The 27,146-nt window shown below is 39.7% G+C and overlaps 1 protein-coding gene across 1 annotated transcript; it reads right to left on the reverse strand.

Annotated features, from left to right (window-relative positions):
• Window positions 1-210: 210 nt before the first annotated feature.
• On the reverse strand, window positions 211-25,588 carry LOC306776518 (uncharacterized protein; the record flags this gene model as incomplete). Its single annotated transcript, XM_079267232.1, has 6 exons — window positions 211-430; window positions 842-930; window positions 4,146-4,309; window positions 24,982-25,098; window positions 25,263-25,430; window positions 25,537-25,588. 6 exons carry the CDS (start codon window positions 25,586-25,588, stop codon window positions 211-213), a joined length of 810 nt encoding a protein of 269 aa, XP_079123358.1.
• Between the last annotated feature and the right edge of the window lie 1,558 nt (window positions 25,589-27,146).

Genomic DNA, 27,146 nt, shown 5'->3' on the forward strand with positions numbered 1-27,146 from the left:
GTGTTGTCATTACTCTGTGCTTTGAGATTGTGAGATCTTATAAGTACCTGGGTGCTCACTTGAACAATAAACTGGACTGGGCTGACCACACACACGCACTTTATAAAAAGGGTCAGCGCAAACTCTATCTGCTGAGGAGACTGAGGTCTTTTGGAGTGTAGGGAGCACTCCTGAGAACTTCTTCGACTCTGTGGTGACATCAGCCATCTTTTATGGCGTGGACTGCTGGGGCAGCAGCATCTCGGCAGACGACAGGAACAGACTTAACAAACTCATCAAGAAGGCCAGCAGTGTGCTGGGGTGTTCACAGGATACGGTGGAGGTGGTGGGAGACAGGATGATGATGGCTAAGCTTTCATCCCTGATGGACAACACCTCCCACCCCATGCGGGACGCCTTGGCAGCTCTGTGCAGCTCCGTCAGCCACCGGCTGTGAAGGAGAGGTACCGCAAATGGACTGTGCAACGGTTGTTTTTAGTGCTGCAGTTATTGACGTTGTAGGAGAGGTTGTAAGGCATTTTTGGTATGAAAAACAAAATACATTTTACATTCTACATGCCTTCTAGACCCATGTTTAAGATATCTCGACATACATTTCATCTCAAATCCCATGAAAATTTGAACCCTAAAAACTAAATCTTGATTCGATATCCAGTTCGTCAATATTAACCCTTTCGATTTCTTCAAATTGTACAGTCACTCCAGGACCGTGAGAAAAATGCCACACCTGCCTTTGCTGAATTGCCACTCCTACATACCACCACTAAACAACAGTTCATACAATGAACACAATAATGATTCAACAAGTAAGACAGTGTGACGGGTATAACATTGTCACTACCTCGGCTTCTCTGCCACTCCATTCTGCTGTTCCCACTTCCCCAGGCCCTTACAGTTCTTTAACACCTTGCAGTCATTGCCATTCCACAACTGTCCACCAGATGCTCTTTAACTTTTCCACCTGTCGTAGTCACCTGCCGTTCACATTCACCTGTGGATTCTCTTTCACTTCTCTTCGTACTTGCTCCCCGTGCCAGTAAGCCTACCTTCATTTTTTCAATAAATCACTGAGCTGTTCTTGTCTGCCTGGACTGTCTGCATTTAAGCCCTTTCCATGCTGCCTCGCACTCACCTGCCTCATAAAAGCCATACCACCAGTCCCATTATTTAAGGTTTTGGGGCAGCTATATTTTCATCATTATCCTACCGCCATGGTTATTTATCACAGAGAAAACAGGGGAAGCTGTATTTAATACCATTCATGGATAACTTTTAATTGCTTTGACACAAAACGCATTCGATGACAGTGATATGACTCAACCACCATCAAAACTGTATTTACAGTCCATTTTGCACATATTTATATACTAATTCCCAACATAACACAAAATTACTCGAAAGTAATTTGCTGCACTCTGCTTCATCTAAACAATTAAAATAAAGACCACAGCTGGCTTCACATTTGTCTTTTGTTCATTATTCTTGGCCTTTTGAATGAAAACACCACAACAACTGGACACTGTTCTCATATATCGGAAAAGCTTTATTAAACAGGTTTAAATATACATAGACAGTAGTCACATTACATCAAACCACCTCAATAAATATGCATATTATATATAAATATATTTGCAAAAGTGCAAAAAACAAATCAAAAATAGTAGAGTGCAGATCAAGGTTATAATTTTCAATTGTTTTTTATTTTATATTTTATTTTTTAATTTAAGATTTCATTTTACTTTAGTTATCGTCAGTTTTCAGAGTGCGTTTGCGAGCTGCAATTGTATTCTGACTCGACCAGCACTGAGCTGAATAGCTTGGATGAATGACATTTGATCGAATTAAATATTTAAATCATGTTCTTGTAATTTAATCTCCTTTTCTCTTTTTCAGTCACCTTTTTTTGGTAGTGATATATTGTAGCCGAAACACTAAAACTCAAACAGATTTTTTTGAAATGTTCTCATTTCTTTCTTAACCAGGCAATGTTTCAGCTTAGTTTTAGTTTACCATAGGTTATCGTTTTTATTTTGTTTCCGTTAAAAACAATATTTTTCACTGCTTTTCATTTCATTTTCAATTTTAGTTTACGACAATAATCCTCTTACAGAGTCCTTCTGGCAGCATCATAGGTGATTTGTTGAAACCCCCTTGTTCTAACAGACAGCAAAGATAATGAGTCCGAGCAGCAGATGGATCATACTCAGTCTGAACCAGCAGGCGTCACTGGTAGTAGTTGTGACTGATTGGGATGCTGTTGTTATTGGGGCTGCAGTTGTTGTTGGGGGAGCAGTTGTTGTTGGGGCTGAAGTTGTTGTTGGGGCAGCAGTTGTTGTTGGGGCAGCAGTTGTTGTTGGGGCAGCAGTTGTTGTTGGGGCTGATGTTGTTGGGGCCGCAGTTGTTGTTGGGGCAGCAGTTGTTGTTGGGGCTGATGTTGTTGGGGCCGCAGTTGTTGTTGGGGCTGCAGTTGTTGTTGGGGGAGCAGTTGTTGTTGGGGCAGATGTTGTTGTTGGAGCTGCAGTTGTTGTTGGGGCCGCAGTTGTTGTTGGGGCCGCAGTTGTTGTTGGGGGAGCAGTTGTTGTTGTAGCTGCAGTTGTTGTTGGGGCTGCAGTTGTTGGGGCAGCAGTTGTTGTTGGAGCTGCAGTTGTTGTTGGAGCTGCAGTTGTTGTTGGAGCTGCAGTTGTTGTTGGGGCAGCAGTTGTTGTTGGAGCTGCAGTTGTTGTTGGAGCTGCAGTTGTTGTTGGGGCAGCAGTTGTTGTTGGGGCCGCTGTTGTTGTTGGGGCTGCAGTTGTTGTTGGGGCTACAGTTGTTGTTGGGGCCGCTGTTGTTGTTGGGGCTGCAGTTGTTGTTGGGGCTGCAGTTGTTGTTGGAGCTGCAGTTGTTGTTGGGGCTGCAGTTGTTGTTGGGGCTGCAGTTGTTGTTGGAGCTGCAGTTGTTGTTGGGGCTGCAGTTGTTGTTGGAGCTGCAGTTGTTGGGGCTGCAGTTGTTGTTGGGGCTGCAGTTGTTATTGGGGCTGCAGTTGTTGTTGGGGCTGCAGTTGTTATTGGGGCTGCAGTTGTTGTTGGAGCTGCAGTTGTTGTTGGAGCTGCAGTTGTTGTTGGAGCTGCAGTTGTTGTTGGAGCTGCAGTTGTTGTTGGAGCTGCAGTTGTTGTTGGGGCTGCAGTTGTTATTGGGGCTGCAGTTGTTGTTGGAGCTGCAGTTGTTGTTGGAGCTGCAGTTGTTGTTGGAGCTGCAGTTGTTGTTGGAGCTGCAGTTGTTGTTGGGGCTGCAGTTGTTGTTGGGGCTACAGTTGTTGTTGGGGCCGCTGTTGTTGTTGGGGCTGCAGTTGTTGTTGGGGCTGCAGTTGTTGTTGGAGCTGCAGTTGTTGTTGGGGCTGCAGTTGTTGTTGGGGCTGCAGTTGTTGTTGGAGCTGCAGTTGTTGTTGGGGCTGCAGTTGTTGTTGGAGCTGCAGTTGTTGGGGCTGCAGTTGTTGTTGGGGCTGCAGTTGTTATTGGGGCTGCAGTTGTTGTTGGGGCTGCAGTTGTTATTGGGGCTGCAGTTGTTGTTGGAGCTGCAGTTGTTGTTGGAGCTGCAGTTGTTGTTGGAGCTGCAGTTGTTGTTGGAGCTGCAGTTGTTGTTGGAGCTGCAGTTGTTGTTGGAGCTGCAGTTGTTGTTGGAGCTGCAGTTGTTGTTGGGGCTGCAGTTGTTATTGGGGCTGCAGTTGTTGTTGGAGCTGCAGTTGTTGTTGGAGCTGCAGTTGTTGTTGGAGCTGCAGTTGTTGTTGGAGCTGCAGTTGTTGTTGGGGCTGCAGTTGTTGTTGGAGCTGCAGTTGTTGGGGCTGCAGTTGTTGTTGGGGCTGCAGTTGTTATTGGGGCTGCAGTTGTTGTTGGGGCTGCAGTTGTTATTGGGGCTGCAGTTGTTGTTGGAGCTGCAGTTGTTGTTGGAGCTGCAGTTGTTGTTGGGGCTGCAGTTGTTATTGGGGCTGCAGTTGTTGTTGGGGCTGCAGTTGTTGTTGGAGCTGCAGTTGTTGTTGGGGGAGCAGTTGTTGTTGGGGCAGCAGTTGTTGTTGGAGCTGCAGTTGTTGTTGGGGCTGCAGTTGTTGTTGGAGCTGCAGTTGTTGTTGGGGGAGCAGTTGTTGTTGGGGGAGCAGTTGTTGTTGGGGCTGCAGTTGTTGTGGGAGTATTACAGAAACTGGTTCCACAACAGGATGGTCCACTGCTTATGCTTCCAAAGCTTTGCATGAAAGGAAGGCTACCCAGGCTTGCAGCAGCTGCACACAGGTTTGTAGACGCACAGCCAAAAGCTGGAGAAGTGCTGGACCCACTTGTCACTGTAGATGAAAAATATTTTTCATTACAGAGCTTCTATTGTTGTCAGTCAGCTAATTTTAGGAATAAATATTCAGATCCACTGCTTGATTAAAATGAGTGTTGCTACAATGTAAAATATACTTTCAGTGTAAATACTGCCCCTGTCACAGTATTCTATTGTCATATATACTTTTTGTTGTTGTATTTTGACATGTAACTTGTTTAATTTCAAAATCTTTGCTTACTGTGGGCAGAATTTGTGGGAGATGATCATAAATTCTTAATCCGTGAAGTAACAAGTCACGATAATGGTCATTTAAATGTAGTAATGCAGGTCTTGTGATCTATAAGTACTGTAGTGCAGGAAAAAGTACAATATATACCTCTGATATGTAACATAATTAACAAATGATAAAACATACATGAACAACGTTCAGTACATGTACTGCATCACTTTCCTCCATTGGTTTCATTTTCTAGATTTTGCAGATCAGATACTTTCGTAAAACACATTTTGGAAACCACGTATGATTAAGACTCACCACTCGCTTGAAAGCAGCGGTCCTCATCCCCCCTACATTGTAATGTAGAAGTACATTGAGAGGTCAAGGGGTAACAAGTGAAACACTGTAGGGTGTTATTTGTCTGAGGAGCAGGGACTGAAAGAGAAAAAACATAATTAGTTTGAGGAAGAGCGAGCATTTAAGCTTCACAAAATTGAAATGTAACTTCTCAGAAGATGGCAGGATGTCAATGTTCTTTTTTAAAATCAATTTTGATCTTTTCTCATCTTAAATGAGCTACTTATCCGTCTGTACTTACACGGTAGAGTTGCTGTGTTGCAATTATCTGTGCTGCAGCACTGAGCAGATGCAACTGCACCCGAAACACCCAAGTTGACTGAAAATGTCTGAGAGCCTGTGGCTGGACACAGGGAGGATGATGCACACTCCTTGAATATTTGCTGTACTGGAGTTCCAGATGAAGTGGCTACAAAATAAAAAGTTGAGTTTGTCATTATTAAAGGAAAGAACACATAACTTTGCAGTACATTTATTTCACTCAAAAGTAGAACATGGTACAAAGAAATGCCTACCTTGAATGGAAGCTGTTACACACATCGTCTCAGAGGAACATGTGGCTAGCGTTGTGGTTGAACACTGCTGATCTATGCAAGTCTGACACTGAAGTGCCCAAGCTGCATTTGGGAGAAAAACAGTCAATGAGTGACGATCACATCTCAAATGTCAAATCAAATATCTGAAGTTTATTGATTTTCTGTAAAGGCTGAAAACTGTTCTTTATCTTGTGTGAATGGATTTTAAATGACATGAGGTTGTTGTGGTTAAAAGTCTTTTAAGTGTCTAATTTGCACCACGATTGCACTACTTGCACAGCCAAGTCTTGTCATGTGTATTGCCCAAGTATTGTATTATAAACAATAGAAGTTGAAATACATTTTGTAATTTACTTATTTTTCATATTTTGTTGTATTTGTTATTTTAAATTGCCTTTATTTGTTTCCTACATCTGTAGACTGCTTCTTCTGCTGTTACTCCCTGTGGATCAATTAAGTCTTATCTATATTCATCTTCTCTAGAATATTTGTACGGATTTTAAAAGATTCTTGGTAACTGAAACAACAATTTTAAGAAAAAGTAAAGTTACCTGTGCTGAAGAGTACCAAGTATAGGGTGAGAGAAAAGATCAGCTTCATCATGATGAACAGGTAAGTACTGCAGATTATTTTTACTGGATACTACGCCTTCATCCACAATCCTTTATATACTGCAAAGGTGTTCTATAAATGTACAACTCATGCGGAAAACCTTGAGGATTGGGTGTGTTCTCATACCTTCTTTTGTTACTTTGAAAAGCATCACGTCAACAAACTCCCACACCCTTTTTCATTTTCAATGTTTACTCAGATAGTAAAGTATAAATACTTAATTCTTAAGTTCTACATTTAAATGAGAATTATTTCTTGTTTGGGTGTCTTTGATAATCATTGGAATGTGTAATTCCAAGGGACAACAATGAAAATAAGTCCATGATCATGTAATGTAATTTAAGTGTCTTTTAATAGTTCTTTCAAAGTAGCAGCAATGCACAGCAGAAAGGTTTTCTTTATTTTTAATTGGTTTGTTGTTGTGTGTCATGCGTCAGTGAGCCAAAGAGAAAAGAAAAAATTGATTTCCTTGATGCCAAAACCAATAATAGAGTCAATGTGATTGACGTTGTTCTGACAGGGAGGACATAGTTTGACGTATAATGTAAAGGAATGCCATTACTCACACATTATTATACTCTTACTGGCTTCGCGTGTGCTTCTTGTTTTTCATCAGTTGAAATGTTGTGGAACTGGCAACCCGACGAAACACTGCATTTAATGACTGTATCCATTTTTAATTCAAGTTAAATTTACAACTGTTTTGAGAATTATTTCTTGTTTGGGTGTCTTTGACAATCATTACCCTCTTCTGCTTTCTGAAAATATTTCGGATCCAGTTTTTTCACCAGTTCTTTTCTAGTCACACATTATTTCTTTATTTTAGAGATTGAATGTCTAGGTCTTAATAAAGGATGGTGGATTGTGTAATTCCAAGGGACACCAATGAAAATAAGTCCATGATCATATTATGTAATTTAAGTGCCTTCTAAGAATTCTTACAAAGTAGCAGGAATGCACAGCAGATCATTTTTCATTTTGAATAGGTTTGTTGTTTTGTGCCATGCGTCAGTGAGCCAAAGAGAAAAGAAAAAATTGATTTCCTTGATGCCAAAACCAATAATAGACTCATTATAATTGACGTTGTTCTGACAGGGAGGAAATAGTCTGACATACTATGTCAGACTATTGGCTCTACAGATCATAAATCCCCCTGAGATAAATTTGTGATTTGTGATATTGCACTATGTAAATACAATTTACTTGATTTGAAATTAAACACAGCCTACTTTGCTTTTCCTTTGCTAATACAGTGTGAGGTGTCCGGACACAGAAAATAGAGGAGTTAGAAATGAACAAGGCAGACAAGGCCCAACCCACTTGATGAATCAGGGAACGTGATTTTCAATGTTCTATTATTGAAGTAAAAACAGACAGAGTCAGTGGCGTCAATTCAACAAGAGCAGGTGTGGCAATGTCGTTCAATTCAACAAGAGCAGGTGTGGCAATGTCATTCAATTCAACAAGAGCAGGTGTGGCAATGTCATTCAATTCAACAAGAGCAGGTGTGGCAATGTCATTCAATTCAACAAGAGCAGGTGTGGCAATGTCATTCAATTCAACAAGAGCAGGTGTGGCAATGTCGTTCAATTCAACAAGAGCAGGTGTGGCAATGTCATTCAATTCAACAAGAGCAGGTGTGGCAATGTCATTCAATTCAACAAGAGCAGGTGTGGCAATGTCATTCAATTCAACAAGAGCAGGTGTGGCAATGTCGTTCAATTCAACAAGAGCAGGTGTGGCAATGTCATTCAATTCAACAAGAGCAGGTGTGGCAATATCGTTCAATTCAACAAGAGCAGGTGTGGCAATATCGTTCAATTCAACAAGAGCAGGTGTGGCAATGTCGTTCAATTCAACAAGAGCAGGTGTGGCAATGTCGTTCAATTCAACAAGAGCAGGTGTGGCAATGTCATTCAATTCAACAAGAGCAGGTGTGGCAATGTCGTTCAATTCAACAAGAGCAGGTGTGGCAATGTCATTCAATTCAACAAGAGCAGGTGTGGCAATGTCATTCAATTCAACAAGAGCAGGTGTGGCAATGTCGTTCAATTCAACAAGAGCAGGTGTGGCAATGTCGTTCAATTCAACAAGAGCAGGTGTGGCAATGTCGTTCAATTCAACAAGAGCAGGTGTGGCAATGTCGTCATAGAACATCAACAACACCTCACTGCCAACAAAAACAAGAAAGTGCATTCAGCAGAGTGCAGATCTCCACCCAGTGCCACAACGACTACTGCTGTAATGTTTCATTGAATGAATACAAACCCAAATTGCATCCCGTCTAAATTGTAAGTGTATCAGACACATTTCCACTCGCACATCTCATGTAACAGACACTATCATTTAAGAAAAAAAGGGTCAATATAATAAATATATGAACAAACAAAGATGACACTCATATTAGACGGAAACTAACAGTTCTGCTGTGTGTTTAGTTCTGCTGGCTGTATTAGCCCCGTCAGCTGGAGCAATGGGTGCTGAAACCCGGAAGCCTCTTACAATTTTTTTGCATTTGCTTATACACTTTGGCTAATTGTGTCAAAAGTATGAATTTCTGAAACAATGTTAGGTTTTGTGCACACAGTCATGAATGAGCACAAAACATATGAGGCTGATGGGTTCAGTAGTATGCGAGATTAGCCATGGACAGAAAGACAGACACAGAGATGAAGAAACACGGACACACACACCCATATATTTATTTATGATTCAATTCATGATCAATCTTTGACACATTTTTCCAATTTACAATAGGACTCCATTGTATGTGTGGGTTTGAAATGTTGGTTGCACTAGTTACCTGTTACCTGTTCTTCTCCCACACCGGCATGTGGGAGAAGTATAGATAAACAAAAGCAAGACAAGTCACAAGACATATCACCGCAACACCATCATAGCTTTTACACAAAGAAAATTCTTGTTTTTCTTTCGGCTGAGGCTCACTGACGCATGACACCAAACAACAAACCTGTTGTTCATGAAAAAAGTGCTTTGCATTCCTGCACTTTCTTTCTGAAAGCAAAGTGGGAAGGTGAGTTGACAGGATGCTATTCCATGTGACAACATATTTGTTGTAGCTTGGGATAAAACCCTTCCTAACTGCACTTTATCAATGGGCTCACAGTTAATGTGGCGTAGGCTTTATGTGAAGAATACACTATTCCAAATGGCTGCGCTCCGTGAGCAACACTACATCTTTCAGTGACATGAATTAACATATTTAGCATTAAACGACCTACGAGAGCATAAAGAGTTGATTTGCTTCATTATAAACAAAAAGTACGAGCCAGAAAAAACTAGGGAATGTAATGCAAGGCTACTGTCAGCTCAGCAAGCATCTCGTCAGTCAGTCTTAAAACAATACTCACGTAGCTACCAAACCACTACATGAAACACAAAATAATCGATAAAAACTCCAGTTTATTCTGGGTCTTGTGCATTGAGTATCTCCGGGTCACACTCATAAATGCCTAAATGTGAACAAGGTTAAGGAAGTGTCCTTCAAGAATATTCATGAATATTAACCTGCCAATCACTACAAGCAGAAGTTTGTTTTGTGATGAATGTTCAGAAAAAATTTTTGCATTGTTCTCTCACCAATAAATTCTACAAAGACCTTTGCAGATTTGTTATCGATCATATCTTTGAAAACGTAATATTATGGGGAAATGAGGTTCTCTAAATGCTTACCATCTGTATCTTATTTATATGTTCATTTTGATAAATATGATAAACCCTGGCTCTTTAGTTATTGTTGTATATACTATCCCCGGAATACAAAATCTGTGTTATTTTGTTCAATAGAAAAAAAGCAGAGATGAGTAACCAATTAGTGTGAAATAACATGACCCTGAAAAGTTGGCTGCAGACAGGAACTCTCTTCTTGGGTTGGGGAAGGCCCCGATGGTTGCGCTGATGGTAAAACACAACATTTCAGAAAACACATTTTACATCACAATATTTTTGGCAAAACAAAACATTTCACAAAGCTTAACGGCGTAAGGAAAAATTCACAACCCAAAGCAATAAGAACACACATAACAAGAAGCACAACACAAATCATAGCATAACATCATAGCTCTTCCATCAGCCACACTTGTAGACCACAAGGTGGCAGAAGAGCTCCTTTTTCTTTAAAGAGCCACTGCCTGATCGTCGAACTTGCAAAGATTTCTGAAACTGCGAATCACTGATTATTATTCGTATTACATGACAATTTCCATAATATAGCATGACCATCCCATCCATCTGTGACAAATAACAATGGATAACAAAACTCATACATGAGACAAAGACCTCATGTACCTCATGAAGCAGTAAGGCTGGTGACACAACTTACTGACACAAAAGAAGGTAAATAACCACATATTTCAAAGATCAATCTATTTGTGCTTACTTCTATATTCATATATTTTTACAACAAAGCAATATCATTTGTCTATATCATAATGCAACTGACTTGTTTTGCTATGGCTTGTAAAAGCACCTGAATAAGATTAAAATAAGATCAAATGCAACTAACTAAATTAAACAGTAAAATAAAAATGACAGTGCAGTGCAAGATATGAATAAATAGCTCTAAACCCAACTTGCAATATAAAACAGTACAGTCACCTCAATGAATTGTCATTGAACGTTTGGCTGCCCGTTCCACAACATTACAGATGATGAAAAAGTAAAACACTTAACACAGTATGTCAGACTATTTCATCCATGTTGAAACAATTTCTATCAGTGACATCGTCATTGGTTTGTTGTCAAGGAAATCTTTCTCTTGTTTTCCTTTCACTATGAGCTCACTGACGCATGACACAAAACAACAAAACAATTATCACTACTACATTTATATGACCATAACAGTGACTCTTTACTTAATCTCCAACAAATTCAGCCAATAAATAGATAAAGATGTTAAAGTTAGCTCCACCTCAATCAGTTACAACTACAGAGCACTGTGATAGAGGAAGTGCTTTTACTTTTGGTTGTTGTATTACTCGTTTTAATTCAGCAAAGTATCTGAACATTTATTTCAGAAAATTGCTAACTGACAACAAAGGAAGCTGTGTCATGATATATTTTTCATCTACAGTGACAAATGGGTCAAGCACTTCTCCAACCTCTGGCATCTACAAACCTGTGTGCAGTTGTAAGCCTGGCCTACCTTTCATACAAAATGTTGGGAACATAAGCAGTGGACAGTTCTGTACGTTTGTGTAGCCTGCTCTTTCCAGGTTGCATGCTGGAGAGGAAGTTGTGTGGCTCGGGCTCCAGTTGCTTGACATCTTGGATCCATCTTTCTCACTTATGTTTACATTCTATGTATCATTTTGTCATATGGTTGGCTGTACTGTAATTGTATTATGTGGGTCTATGCAGTACATACGACATGTATTGCTTGTCTGTCCATCCGGAGAGAGGGATCCCTCCTCACTTGTTCTTCCTGAGTATTTTAACCGTCTTTTAATTTGTTCCCTATCGGGAGGGTGTAAAGGAATGCCCTTACTCACACATTATTTTACTCTTACTGGCTTTGCGTGTGCTTCTTGTTTTTCATCAGTTGAAATTTTGTGGAACTGGCAACTCGACCAAACATTCCATTTCATTCCATTTTCAACTCAAGTTGAAGTTACAACTGTTTTATCTTGCACAGCACTGCAGCTACACTGTAATGTGTTTTTTTTACTGTTCAATCTGGTTTTTTTTATTTCATTCTATCTTTCACAAGCCAGAACAAAAAAGTCAGTTGCAATATGATTTTGTTTTCCGGAAAAAATATTATGGCAGCAATAAGTACAAATAAATGTATCTTTGAAATATCTGTTACTTTACCTCAAGAGTCAGTAAAATGTCTTGAAAATATGTCACCAGTTTTTCAGCTTCTTACAGTCTTTGTCTAAATGAATGATACTTGTAAATCATTGTAATGTAGTTTCATACACTGGTGGGATGTTTTTGTTGAATTCGGAAAATTGTAATTTAATACGATTATTAATAAGTGAATCAGAGTTTCAGAAGTCTTTGCAGGTTAGAAGATCAGCCATTGATATGAAAAAAGAAGCTCCTCTGCCACCTTGTGGTCTACATGGTGCTATGTTTTCTGTTTTGTGCTACTTGTTATGTGTGTTGTCATTACTCTGTGCTTTGAGATTGTGAGATCTTATAAGTACCTGGGTCAGTGGCGGCTGGTCAATAGAGGGCCATGGGGCATGGCCCCACCATGAGCCACACAAAAAAGGAAAAAAATAAAAATAAAATTATAATAATCATAAATTATACAAATTGTCAAGATTAGTGTTTTTGAACTATGGAATGTACCCAGTAATGTGTGTAAAATATGATATCTGCGCAAAATATATTCTTTTCCTGCTCGTCCTCTCCGCCTGTGTGCTCTCTGCTCGTGCTCTCTGTCTGTGTGCACGACACTCTGAGAACGCGCAGCTTGGGGGGCCTGATCGTTTTGGCCCAAAAGAGACGGGTCTATGAAGCAGTTTAGCCAATTGCTTATTCAAGATATAAATGAGTGACATACAATTTAGCCAATCAGCGCCCTCAAACTGATTCAGCTGTGGGCCAGAACGATCTGGCCCACAGCTGCTCGTTCTCGTCAGGAGAAGTCTCTACAGGCGCCAGCGCAAGCACTCCTCCTCCAAGACCCGTTTGAGAGGAGAACTTTGGCGGAGATTCTGCAGCCAAAGAGCTGATATCAGATCAGCCTGACCTCACAATCAGACAGCAGACTCGCGGGAAAGGGAAGCAGTACATGCGAAGCTTCACTACTAGCTGTACACAAGACAGGTTTGGCTAGCTGGATGACGTCATGCTAATAATTTATTTAGCTTTTTAAAACAACGGGGACGGATCCAGCACGGACAGTTACAGGAGTGAGGGATGAGGAGGTAAGGAAACATGAGAACACCAGGACACGCATGAGAACTCTGTCAAGCTACATATTAGACAAAGTGAACATCTTTTATTCTACATAGTTGTCCTCAGTCTCATCTGCTTAACTTGGTCATGGAGGCATCAACATGTAATAGCGATGTTAAATTAACAGTGAAAACTCATCATAGCTTAATTTAACATCAGTATTCATAATTGTTGGAATGCTGTTGTGCATTCCAACTATTGTTATCCTGTTTCTTTATTCAACTTCTTCTATTTCTTCCGTCGCACCTCTTCTTCTCCTTCATTTTTTAAGCTACAGAAACCGTTCAACTATTAAAATGTTCAGCTCTTTCACCAGAGGTCTGCTATGACTTTTCATATTTCTAACCTTTAAACTTTTTGAAATATTAAGCTTTTTATTTTCAATGGGATCTCTATGGAGAATATTTTCAAATGGCTTCAGGCACACAGGTGTTTGAGATTGAGCCAATTAGTGATGTTGATAAACTCACAGACACACGCGCACATACACTCCTCTCCCTCTCTCTCTGTGTGTCTCTCATACAGTCATTCAGGTCTTAGGGATCTTTAGAGGTCTTTCCCCCCTCCTCCATCCCCCCTCCCCCCCACCTCCATCCCCCCTCCCCCCCACCCACACACACACACACACACCCACCCCATTTTAAAATAAAAGCCGCACACACATGATTTGTTGCAGCTGTTACGTGTTGCAGCTCGGCCAATCAGATATGAGGATTCTGATAAGTTTCCTGATTCGAGTGACATTTACACACACCGCGCCACAAGAGGGAGAGACGAGGAAAGACATGGCAGAGCAGGACAACAGTCATGTAAGCTGTAAAAGATAAAACATCGGACAATCTCCAAATGAGAAAGTTTGCCTCCTCTCTCTCTCTCTCTCTCTCTCTCTCTCTCTCTCTGTGTCTCTCTCTCATACAGTCATTCAGGTCTTAGGGATCTTTAGAGGTCTTGCCCCCTCCTCCTCCACCCCCCCCCCCACACACACACACACACACCATTTTAAAATAAAAGCCCCACAGAATGAATCCTAACTGAAATGCTTGTGATGAGCCTGTCATTTAATAACCGGTTTGTGTTTATCTAACATTATGATTCTGCCTCCTCTCCCCTTCTCCCCCACACCCCATTTCAAAATAAAAGCTAAATGAAACAAAAGAATGTCATCACGCCGACTTGTTCGCTTCCTTGTGTATACTAATGCAACAAGGGTGTAGTTTGTTAAAAACATTTTAGGCGTTTTACTTTCTGGTAAAAATCCATTGTCTTCTTGTACAGGGAGGGATCCAGTGGATGCCAACTTCCTGGCTCGCCTAAAAGTGTGTCATCTTTTTGGGAACCACACCTTTTGTTATTCTCAAAAAACAATCGTAGCATTGTATCAATGACCCACATACCAGGTAAACATAATTGCAATGCCAGGTAACATCTTGGATTTAACATTGTGGCCTGTAAATGATGACAATCTGGACTTTAAACACCTGTCGTGCATTAGGCTGATACAACTGCATCCACCTTACTGTTAGGCTCTATACTCAAAAATATAATATTCCTTTATTTGTAAGCAACTAGCAGAGGCCATTAGATAGTCTGCTCTGCAGTTCTGTATGCTGAATTCTCCTAGTGATCGTATAATTGTAATCTGTTGTCTGTATCAGCATCCATTCTGTGTAAATGATGAGAAAATCAATACTAAGAAACTGCACTTCCCTCCCACGTGTCTACTAATTGAAAAAGCAGCAAAACAACGTCTGATGAAAATCAATCCAAAGGGTTGAGGTATAAAAGTTGTAGTTTGCAACACATGCAATGATGATAAAACTGTATTTTTGAATCCGATAGTGACTCATACCAGTTCAAACACTTTCTGTGCACTTTTAAAATCGACAGACACAAAATTGTTTTGTATTTGGAAAGATAATGCATCGGTTTTTTGATAGGTGGCATTTAAAAAAACAACAAATTCAATGGTTAGTAAACCTTATTAACAGAATAAGTAGTGTGTCAGCGGAGTGATACCTGTATGATTGAATTTGACACACATCGTTGAGCAATATATCAGATATTAAAGCAATATATCGATCAATTAAGTATAGAAGAGAGAGCTCTGACTCGCACTGTTTAATAAAAAAAAGACTAACACTGCACAAGCTGTTGAGACACAGTCAAATCTTCTTTCAAGTTCCTGCAACCCATTTTAAAATACAAAATTCAGACAAGACATCGTGTTCTGTGACATTGCACAGCTTACTGAACCTGGGGTGCGACAATCACTTTGCAGAGATCTTCTGAATCATGTGAGACGAAGCAGGGTAAAAGCCCTTCGTGGCTTCATGCACTTTCAGTGCCCTTGTCTCAAAGTCAGTGTTTTTGTTTTAATCTATTTTTGGTTACATGAAATAAAATCTTTGGTTAATACAAGCTTAAGAAATGCTACCCTTTTTTTTCTATGAGATAAAATAAATACCCTTCTCATGAATTTTGAAGCCTCTTGAGTCTTAAAGATGCGGTTTCTGTCAAGTGGCGCAATGAAACAAAAGAATGTCATCACGCCGACTTGTTCGCTTCCTTGTGTATACTCATGCAACAAGGGTGTAGTTTGTTAAAAACGTTTTAGGGGTTTTACGTTCTGGTAAACATCCATTGTCTTCTTGTACAGTGGATGCCAACTTCCTGGCTCGCCTAAAAGTGTTTAATCTTTTTGGGAACCACACCTTTTGTTATTCTCAAAAAACAATCGTAGCATTGTATCAATGACACACAGACCAGGTAAACATAATTGCAATGCCAGGTAACATCTTGGATTTAACATTGTGGCCTGTAAATGATGACAATCTGGACTTTAAACACCTGTCGTGTGTGCATTAGGCTGATACAACTGCATCCACGTTACTGTTAGGCTCTATACTCAAAAATATAATATTCCTTTATTTGTAAGCAACTAGCAGAGGCCATTAGATAGTCTGCTCTGCAGTTCTGTATGCTGAATTCTCCTAGTGCTCGTATAATTGTTGGAATGCTGTTAAGCCGTTAATTGAGAGGAAAACCAACTTTCTGCTCCATAGAGACTAGGGGTGTCACGGATCACAAACCTCACGGTTCGGTTCGGATCACGGTTCAGGAGTCACGGTTCGGATCATTTTTCGGATCAACAAAGAAAAGGGGAGGAAACAAATATAACTTTGCTTTCCATTTATTAATGAAAGAACTTCAAGAACACTTAAAGCAAAGAACTTTGGGCTATAGCCTTACATGAAAACAAAAATATTGAAGATGTCCAATTTGAAACAAAATGAAATAAATAAATAAAAATAATACATTCAAGAATTCTGTTAAGTTTAAGTGCAACATGAGGTATGTTGATATCCTCGTCCTTTCATCAATATTGAAAGAAAGAAACAGCCAGTAAGCTAGCTTCCACTGTTTACACTGAACTGAACTGCTCAGCAACAACTTGGGTCTATGTTTACTTCTAGTCAGGTTATGCCATTCAAATACACAACAATGTTACATTACTGTGACATTATTTTCAAAAAGATGAGAATATCTCCATTGTCTGGGGAGAGGGTCGACCTTTCTGTGGTGACTGGAATATTATTGGGCCTGTCTAGCTTCCACTCTAATACTTCTGTCAGCACCTGCCCCAGGTGTGTGTATGTGTGTGACTCTCTCAGAGGGGGCGTGTCTACAGCACCTGCCCCAGGTGTGTGTCTGTGTGATGCTCACAGAGGGGGCGTGTCTACAGCACCTGACTAAGAATCACTCCGCCGTGGTGAAAGCGGTCTCTACAGTATTTTCCTTCTCATAGAGGCCTGGAACAGCTTCACACTGAAGTGGGTGCGTGAGTGGACTTCGTAGCGTGGCTCAAGCATTTTAACCAGATTTAGAAATCCTTTGTTTTCTACACCGGAGTGTCCCTCGTCGCTGACATGCCCGATGTTTTGCCGTTGTCGTGCGTCTCTCTTTAAATAACGCCTATATACCGTAACGGTTTTGTCCACCACCCTCATCCGTCATCATACGTTACAGGGAAGACAAAATGTTCCCAAACTTGCGACTGAGATGACGTCGCGGCTTCTGACGTTCCTCCGCTCGCCATGACTTCACCGTTAAATGCTTCTAAGCTGCTCCGTTCACGTGAACACACTACTGCTTTATATCTGTTCACTGACACTCTGCATTGATATTCGGGGACTTGTTACTTGAAAAGGAACAGCAACAGTAGAACTTTACACACTATGATGATTACACTGTAAAAAAAAAAAAAAAAATACTCGATTGATCCGCGGTTCACGAGTGATCCGAACCGTGAGGGGTGATCCGAACCGTGAGGGGTGATCCGAACGGATCACGGATCGATCCGTGACACCACTAATATAGACCAATGTTAAATTTTGCTTCAAAAACATCTTCCACAGAACACGGTACCCCATTTCTAGATCGCCAGTTAAGCCACATTTCTTACACTACAGACACAATTTTTACAGGATCTGTTCTTCAACTCATCCTTCCTCTCAATAATTAATATCGGAGCAATAGGAGCTACGGTTATGGGAGTTTTGATGATTTGTTTGAGAGGTGTTTCCCTGTTTTATCTCCATGAAATGGCTTCAGGCACACAGGTGTTTGCGATTGAGCCAATTAGTGATGTTGATAAACACACAGACTCACAGACACATGCGCACCTACACTCCTCTCCCTCTCTCTCTGTGTGTCTCTCATACAGTCATTCAGGTCTTAGGGATCTTCAGAGGTCTTTCCCCCCTCCTCCAACCCACACACACACACACACACACACACACACACACACACACACACACACACCCCATTTTAAAATAAAAGCCCCAAAGAGTGAATTCTAATTGAAATGCTTGTGATGAAGCCAGGCATTTAATAACCTCTGTTTATGTGTGTCAGACATTATGATTATGTCTCCTCTCCCCCCACCCAGCCCCACCCTTTCAAAATAAAAGCCCCATGGATTAAGCTCAAAATTAGGCTTTTTTGTTAAAAAAATGAATGCTCTTACTAATACTGCAACAACTACTACTGCTGCTGCTAATATAGTATTACTACTACTGCTACTACTACTTCTACTATAACTTTTGCTGTTGCTACTATTACTATTGCTGCTACTGCTATTACTGCTACCATCAATATTATTACTACCACTACTGCTATTACTACCACGACTACTATTACTTATTAAACAACTGCTACTACTACTACTGCTATTCATGCTACTAAAAGTAGTAATACTACTACAGCTATTCGTACGACTGCTACTAGTACTACTACTACTGCTACATCTTCTACTGCCATTACTAGTACTACTACTACTACTACTGTGATATTAAATACTACGACCAATACTACAGCTATTACCATGACGACTGATACTACGTCTTCTACTACTTCTTCTAATTACTAATACTTCTACTACTAATACTTATATTACAACTTCCACTACTACTACAAATATCACTACCACTACAACTAGTACTTATTCTAATGCTACTAATACTTCTACGAATAATACTTCTACTACAACTTATACTACTACAAATATCACCACTGATGAATTTTTTAAGCCACAGAAACTGTTCAAATATCAAAATGTTCAGCTCTTTCAGGAGAGGTGTGGTATGACTTTTCATAAACAGGAACAGACTTAACAAACTCATCAAGAAGGCCAGCAGTGTGCTGGGGTGTTCACAGGATACGGTGGAGGTGGTGGGAGACAGGATGATGATGGCTAAGCTTTCATCCCTGATGGACAACACCTCCCACCCCATGCGGGACGCCTTGGCAGCTCTGTGCAGCTCCGTCAGCCACCGGCTGTGAAGGAGAGGTACCGCAGGTCCTTCCTTCCTGCCGCTGTCAGGCTGCACAACTAGCTCTGCACCCAGTACACCACCCAACACTAAAAGTCTGTGCATTATAAATACACTGTACAAACAATTATCTTGTCTGTATATAGAATATTTTTTAGTTTTTAGTTACAGTTATACTTTAGTTATTGTGGATTTTTTACTCTTTTGTTCCTACATTAACACTCATTAGTATGCAATTCATAACAACAGTTATAAATGTTTTTTTTTCATTAATAAGCTCGTCTATTATGTGTTTCATGATTATGTTTTCATACTTTATAAATGATGGATTCCCCATTTGTAAATAAAGTATTATATATATTACAAACCAATTAGTAAGGAGTTGTAGATGATTAATACGATCATTTAAAGAACGTATTTAGATGTACTAGTGTTAATGTAGGAACAATGCTTCATAAAGGATGAATTAAGTGTTTACTCATACTTAACTAATGCTTCATAGTGTGTAGTTATTATGAAGTGTTACCAGATTATCTTATCTCATCTTTGCTTATTTATTTGTTAATTGATTCATTTTATATATGTTGGCAATTTGGGGACAGTTGAAACAAGTTGTGAACACAATTCACGTATCATTAACTTTGTAAGTTGATGTGGTGAACATGTTACCAAACATTAGCTTATTGATCGATCTTTATTGTTAAATTCATATTCATAAGTACATGATTTTCCCAACATCATTACCAAATGTATTATAAAAAAATGTCACTTTGGGTTAGGGTTAGGGTTAGCGTAGCATCCAGCATGGACCATGGCAGCTTCCTATATACCGTACAGTTGGCCTTACTGGGATGCAGTTTTGGGTGAGTGGCGTACAGCTGTACGGTTGTCCGCCTCATGCCACTGTTTCCAGCTGTGGGTTAAACCAGACGGCTGAGGTAACAAGGCTGAGGCTGCCCCAGCAGAGCAGAGCTCTCCATTCTCTCCACCCCCATCCTGCCAACATTTGGAAACCATCATTCCAATCTGAATTTCAAGGTAAGTCAGCTGATATATGAGATTATAAAGACCTTCAATTAAAAGAAAATTGTATCAGATTGTCCTGATATTGTCAGTGACACTCAGAGGTGGTCTGTTGTAATTCTTAAGGGAAATTAGTGTGTTGTAAAACCACACAACCGTTTAATTTAAATTATGATCCCAATTTAGAGGGAGGACAGCTCATATAAGATTCAAAGGGCTTTAATTCCGAATATCCACATCAGGGATTAATGTGAAGCGTTGAAGGAAATGGCTGCCTAGCTGAGTCTTGCGTTGTGGTGTCTTTAACACCTACATTTGGAGTTGGCATCTTTTCACCTAAAACTAGTCAGACTTCAGGTCAATGTTGAACAAGCTGAAGACCGCATGCTGGTCAAACATTGTCAGGAGTTCTGCATGCGCTACCAAAGTTGGTAATGCTAAATCACCAACACACCAGAAAGGGGTCAGGAAATGTTGCAGAAGAATGGAAAATGGAAACATTTTCACAGTTCTGAAACACATATCAGATGAGCTTCAATGCCCGGAAGAAATACACACAGCAACAAATGCAGGACACATTGATGAGGATGAGAGATGTTGAAGGGAGACTGTACTTTTTGTAAGGCTCTTCGTAATGGGTGAATGACACGGAAGACCCCAATTGGTTAACATTAGACCATGGCTCAGTTGCTCCGAGGTGCTTTGGCAGCAATTGTTGTTGAGGCATCAGTTGCTGTGTTAGCAGTCGTTTCGTGCTGGAGTTATTGATGCTGGGGGAGCAGTTGTAAGGCATTTTTGGTGTTAAAAAAAATATGTTTTACATTTGTTGTTGGGCTTGCAGTTGTTGTCGTGGCAGCAGTTGTTGCCGAGGCAGCGGTCGACGTCGGGGCAACTTGTCATTAGGACAGCACTTGTGTTAATGAAGCTGCGTTTGTTTTTGGGGAGGCAGTTGGTGCCATTAGGAATGCTGTTATTCTTGGGGTGGCGGTTGTTGTTGTCGGGGAAAAAATGGACTGTGCAACGGTTGTTTTTAGTGCTGCAGTTATTGACGTTGTAGGAGCGGTTGTAAGGCATTTTTGGTATGAAAAACAAAATACATTTTACATTCTACATGCCTTCTAGACCCATGTTTAAGATATCTCGACATACATTTCATCTCAAATCCCATGAAAATTTGAACCCTAAAAACTAAATCTTGATTCGATATCCAGTTCGTCAATATTAACCCTTTCAATTTCTTCAAATTGTACAGTCACTCCAGGACCGTGAGAAAAATGCCACACCTGCCTTTGCTGAATTGTCACTTTTACATACCACCACTAAACAACAGTTCATACAATGAACACAATAATGATTCAACAAGTAAGACAGTATGACGGGTACAACATTGTCACTACCTCGGCTTCTCTGCCACTCCATTCTGCTGTTCCCACTTCCCCAGGCCCTTACATTTCTTTAACACCTTGCAGTCATTGCCATTCCACAACTGTCCACCAGATGCTCTTTAACTTTTCCACCTGTCGTAGTCGCCTGCCGTTCACATTCACCTGTGGATTCTCTTTCACTTCTCTTCGTACTTGCTCCCCGTGCCAGTAAGCCTACCTTCATTTTTTCAATAAATCACTGAGCTGTTCTTGCCTGCCTGGATTGTCTGCATTTCAGCCCTTTCCATGCTGCCTCGCACTCACCTGCCTCATAAAAGCCATACCACCAGTCCCATTATTTACGGTTTTGGGGCAGCTATATTTTCATCATTATCCTACCACCATGGTTATTTATCACAGAGAAAACAGGGGAAGCTGTATTTAATACCATTCATGGATAACTTTTAATTGCTTTGACACAAAACGCATTTGATGACAGTGATATGACTCAACCACCATCAAAACTGTATTTACAGTCCATTTTGCACATCTTGACATGCTAATTCCCAACACAACACAAAATTACTAGAAAGTAATTTTCTACACTCAGCTTCATCTAAACAATTAAAATAAAGAGCTGCTACCCAGCATGATATTGCTTTTTCTTCCGGCTGTTGCAATTCATTATCCAAAATCCTAAATAAACTCCAGTACATCCAGAACTCTGCTGCTCGCCTGCTCACCCACACCCGCTCCCGAGACCACATCACCCCTGTTCTCCAGAACCTCCACTGGCTCCCCGTCCCACAACGGATCCAATACAAAATCCTTCTCCTCGCTCACAAAGCCCTCCACAATCAGGCCCCCTCCTACCTCACCGACCTGCTTCACCGCCACACTCCATCCTGTCGGCTCCGCTCCTCTGATGCCAACCTCCTGTCCCTTCCGCTCAGGACCAAGCACCGGACATGGGGCGACAGAGCCTTCTCCATATCTGCCCCCTCCCTCTGGAACTCTCTCCCCAAAAACATACGAGATTGCGTTGACCTTTCCACATTCAAATCACAAATCAAAACTCACCCGTTCAAAACTGCTTTTAATGTGTGACTATTATTGTGTACTTTATTTTTAGTGTATTGTTTTTATGTATGATGATTTTAATGTAAAGTGTCTTTGAGTGTCATGAAAAGCGCTATATAAATAAAATGTATTAATATTATTATTATTATTAACCAGAATAATTATTTTCCTCATGGAGGAAAGTTCAGAGACAAGAGGGCTACCGGTTGTGTGGCATTTAGGTTGCATTCGTGCATTTTGGATGTGAGATGAACTGTTGCGTTGAGAGGCATGTTGATAAAGATAACTTTGTAAAGAGTTTGAAACAAGAACTAAGGATGGAGACATGTGTGTAACCACAGTCCTAGTCGTGGGGAGAATAGTGGAATGAACTGAGGCTATTTTCGGGGGCCCAGACATTTGTGGTATGCCACTCAGTGTAACGAATTATAGAACAAACAATTGTTTCAACGAATCTATTAATCGATTAAAATGGCTTCACATTTGTCTTTTGTTCATTATTCTTGGCCTTTTGGATGAAAACACTACAAAAGCTGGACACTGTTCTCATATATCAGAAAAGCTTTATTAAACAGGTTTTAATATACATAGACATGAATCACATGACATTAAACCACCTCAATAAATATGCATGTTATATATAAATATATTTGCAAAAGTGCAAAAAACAAATCAAAAATAGTAGAGTGCAGATCAAGGTTATCATTTTCAATTTTTTTTAATTTTATATTTTATTTTTTAATTTAAGATTTAATTTTACTTTAGTTATCGTGAGTTTTCAGAGTGAGTTTGCGAGCTGCAATTGTATTCTGACTCGAACAGCACTGAGCTGAATAGCTTGGATGAATGACATTAGATCAAATTAAATATTTAAATCATGTTCTTGTAATTTAATCTCCTTTTCTCTTTTTTAGTCACCTTTTTTTGGGAGTGATATATTGTAGCCGAAACACTAAAACTCAATGAAAAACTCAATTAAAATGTTCTCATTTCTTTCTTAACCATGCAATGTTTCAGTTTAGTTTTAGTTTCTCATAGGTTATCGTTTTTATTTTGTTTTAGTTGAAAACAATATTTTTCACTGCTTTTCATTTCATTTTCAATTTTAGTTTACGACAATAATCCTCTTTCAGAGTCCTTCTGGTAGCATCATAGGTGATTTGTTGAAACCACCTTGTTCTAACACAGTGATGCTCAACTGGTTGGTCGCGACCCAAAAGTGGGTCACGGACCCGTTTTCAGTGGGTCGCGGCCTTTGCCTGACAAAAAAGAAAAAAAAAAGTTGTGATTTTATTTTGAAGGGCATTTTTTTATGCAGCGCAATTATTCCAGCATTCACTGCACTTGTTCAGCGGTGCAGGAAAAACACCGACCAATGCGTTGTGAATCACATCACGTGATGCAGCTCAGCCAATCAAATATGGGCATTCTGACAAGTTTACTGACTTGAGTGAGATGTACACACACCGTGACACACGGGGAGAGACGAGGACATAGAGAGCAGAGCAGGACTGTTGAGCTGTGAGACGTGACATTCAAATCATAAGACGATCTCTAAAAGAGAGAAATATCCAGAGAGACCAGAGTCATTAGACTCTGACTGGACAGACTCATAGAGGTGAATTCTTCAAACACTAATTTCTCTTTTTAGGAGATGATAAAAATATAATATTATTATTTATAATCCATCCAGTTAAATTAGAAAAATGAGAAAAATAATTGTTACAATACAATTGATGTGTACTTTCTTTATTTGATTTGACAGTTGTTTACTACACAGAGACGTTACTACTACTAGACTTCTTGAAATAAATTATATACATACATATATATATATATAATTTGGGTCGTGGGTCCCGGCTTGTCATTAAGGGGTGATGGTGGGTCCCGCAGCCAGACCAGTTGAGAACCACTGTTCTAACAGACAGCAAAGATAATGAGTCCGAGCAGCAGATGGATCATGCTCAGTCTGAAACAGCAAGTGTCACTGGTGGAAGTTGTGACTGATTGGGCTGCTGTTGTTATTGGGGCTGCAGTTGTTGTTGGAGCTGCAGTTGTTGTGGCAGTACAGAAACTGGTTTCACAACAGGATGGTCCACTGCTTATGCTTACAACGCTTTGCATGAAAGGAAGGCTACCCAGGCTTGCAGCAGCTGCACACAGGTTTGTAGACGCACAGCCAAAAGCTGGAGAAGTGCTGGACCCACTTGTCACTGTAGATGAAAAATCTTTTTCATTACAGAGCTTCTATTGTTGTCAGTCAGCTAATTTTAGGAATAAATATTCAGATCCACTGCTTGATTAAAATGAGTGTTGCTACAATGTAAAATATACTTTCAGTGTAAATACTGCCCCTGTCACAGTATTCTATTGTCATATATACTTTTTGTTGTTGTATTTTGACATGTAACTTGTTTAATTTCAACATCTTTGCTTACTGTGGGCAGAATTTGTGGGAGATGATCATAAATTCTTAATCCGTGAAGTAACAAGTCACGATAATGGTCATTTAAATGTAGTAATGCAGGTCTTGTGATCTATAAGTACTGTAGTGCAGGAAAAAGTACAATATATACCTCTGATATGTAACATAATTAACAAATGATAAAACATACATGAACAACGTTCAGTACATGTACTGCATCACTTTCCTCCATTGGTTTCATTTTCTAGATTTTGCAGATCAGATACTTTCGTAAAACACATTTTGGAAACCACGTATGATTAAGACTCACCACTCGCTTGAAAGCAGCGGTCCTCATCCCCCCTACATTGTAATGTAGAATTACATTGAGAGGTCAAGGGGTTACAAGTGAAACACTGTAGGGCGTTATCTGTCTGAGCAGCAGGGACTGAAAGAGAAAAAAACATAATTAATTTGAGGAAGAGAGAACATTTAAGCTTCACAAAATGAAAATGTAACTTATCAGAAGATGGCAGGATGTCAATGTTCTTTTTTTAAATCAATTTTGATCTTTTCTCATCTTAAATGAGCTACTTATCCGTCTGTACTTACACGGTAGAGTTGCTGTGTTGCAATTATCTGTGTTGCAGCACTGAGCAGATGCAACTGCACCCGCAACACCCAAGTTGACTGAAAATGTCTGAGAGCCTGTGGCTGGACACAGGGAGGATGATGCACACGCCTTGAATATTTGCTGTACTAGAGTTCCGGATGAAGTGGCTACAAAATAAAAAGTTGAGTTTGTCATTATTAAAGGAAAGAACACATCACTTTGCAGTACATTTATTTCACTCAAAAGTAGAACATGGTACAAAGAAATGCCTACCTTGAATGGAAGCTGTTACACACATCGTCTCAGAGGAACATGTGGCTGGCATTGTGGTTGAACACTGCTGATTTGTGCAAGTCTGACACTGAAGCGCCCGAGCTGCATTTGGGAGAAAAACAGTCAATGAGTGACAATCACATCTCAAATGTCAAATCAAATATCTGAAGTTTATTGATTTTCTGTAAAGGCTGAAAACTGTTCTTTATCTTGTGTTAATGGATTTTAAATGACATGAGGTTGTTGTGGTTAAAAGTCTTTTAAGTGTCTAATTTGCACCACGAGTGCACTACTTGCGCAGCCAAGTCTTGTCATGTGTATTGCCCAAGTATTGTATCATGAACAACAGAAGTTGAAATACATTTTGTAATTTACTTATTTTTCATATTTTGTTGTATTTATTATTTTAAATTGACTTTATTTGTTTCCTACATCTGTAAACTGCTTCTTCTGCTGTTACTCCCTGTGGATCAATTAAGTCTTATCTATATTCATCTTCTCTAGAATATTCATACGGATTTAAAAAGATTCTTGGTAAATGAAACAACAATTTTAAGAAAAAGTAAAGTTACCTGTGCTGAAGAGTACCAAGTATAGGGTGAGAGAAAAGATCAGCTTCATCATGATGAACAGGTAAGTACTGCAGATTATTTTTACTGGATACTACGCCTTCATCTACAATCCTTTATATACTGCAAAGGTGTTCTATAAATGTACAACTCATGCGGAAAACCTTGAGGATTGGGTGTGTTCTCATACCTTCTTTTGTTACTTTGAAAAGCATCACGTCAACAAACTCCCACACCCTTTTTCATTTTCAATGTTTACTCAGATAGTAAAGTATAAATACTTAATTCTTAAGTTCTACATTTAAATGATAATTATTTCTTGTTTGGGTGTCTTTGATAATCATTGGAATGTGTAATTCCAAGGGACAACAATGAAAATAAGTCCATGATCATGTAATGTAATTTCAGTGTCTTTTAATAGTTCTTTCAAAGTAGCAGGAATGCACAGCAGAAAGGTTTTCTTTATTTTTAATTGGCTTGTTGTTGTGTGTCATGCGTCAGTGAGCCAAAGAGAAAAGAAAAAATTGATTTCCTTGATGCCAAAACCAATAATAGAGTCAATGTGATTGACGTTGTTCTGACAGGGAGGACATAGTTTGACGTATCATGTAAAGGAATGCCATTACACACACATTATTATACTCTTACTGGCTTCGCGTGTGCTTCTTGTTTTTCATCAGTTGAAATGTTGTGGAACTGGCAACCCGACGAAACACTCCATTTAATGACTGTATCCATTTTCAATTCAAGTTAAATTTACAACTGTTTTGAGAATTATTTCTTGTTTGGGTGTCTTTGACAATCATTACCTTCTTCTGCTTTCTGAAAATATTTCTGATCCATTTTTTTCACCAGTTCTTTTCTAGTCACACATTATTTCTTTATTTTAGAGATTGAATGTCTAGGTCTTAATAAAGGATGGTGGATTGTGTAATTCCAAGGGACACCAATGAAAATAAGTCCATGATCATATAATGTAATTTAAGTGCCTTCTAAGAATTCTTACAAAGTAGCAGGAATGCACAGCAGATCATTTTTCAT

Source organism: Melanostigma gelatinosum (genome assembly GCF_949748355.1).
Source record: "Melanostigma gelatinosum genome assembly, chromosome: 4".
NCBI lineage: Eukaryota > Metazoa > Chordata > Actinopteri > Perciformes > Zoarcidae > Melanostigma > Melanostigma gelatinosum.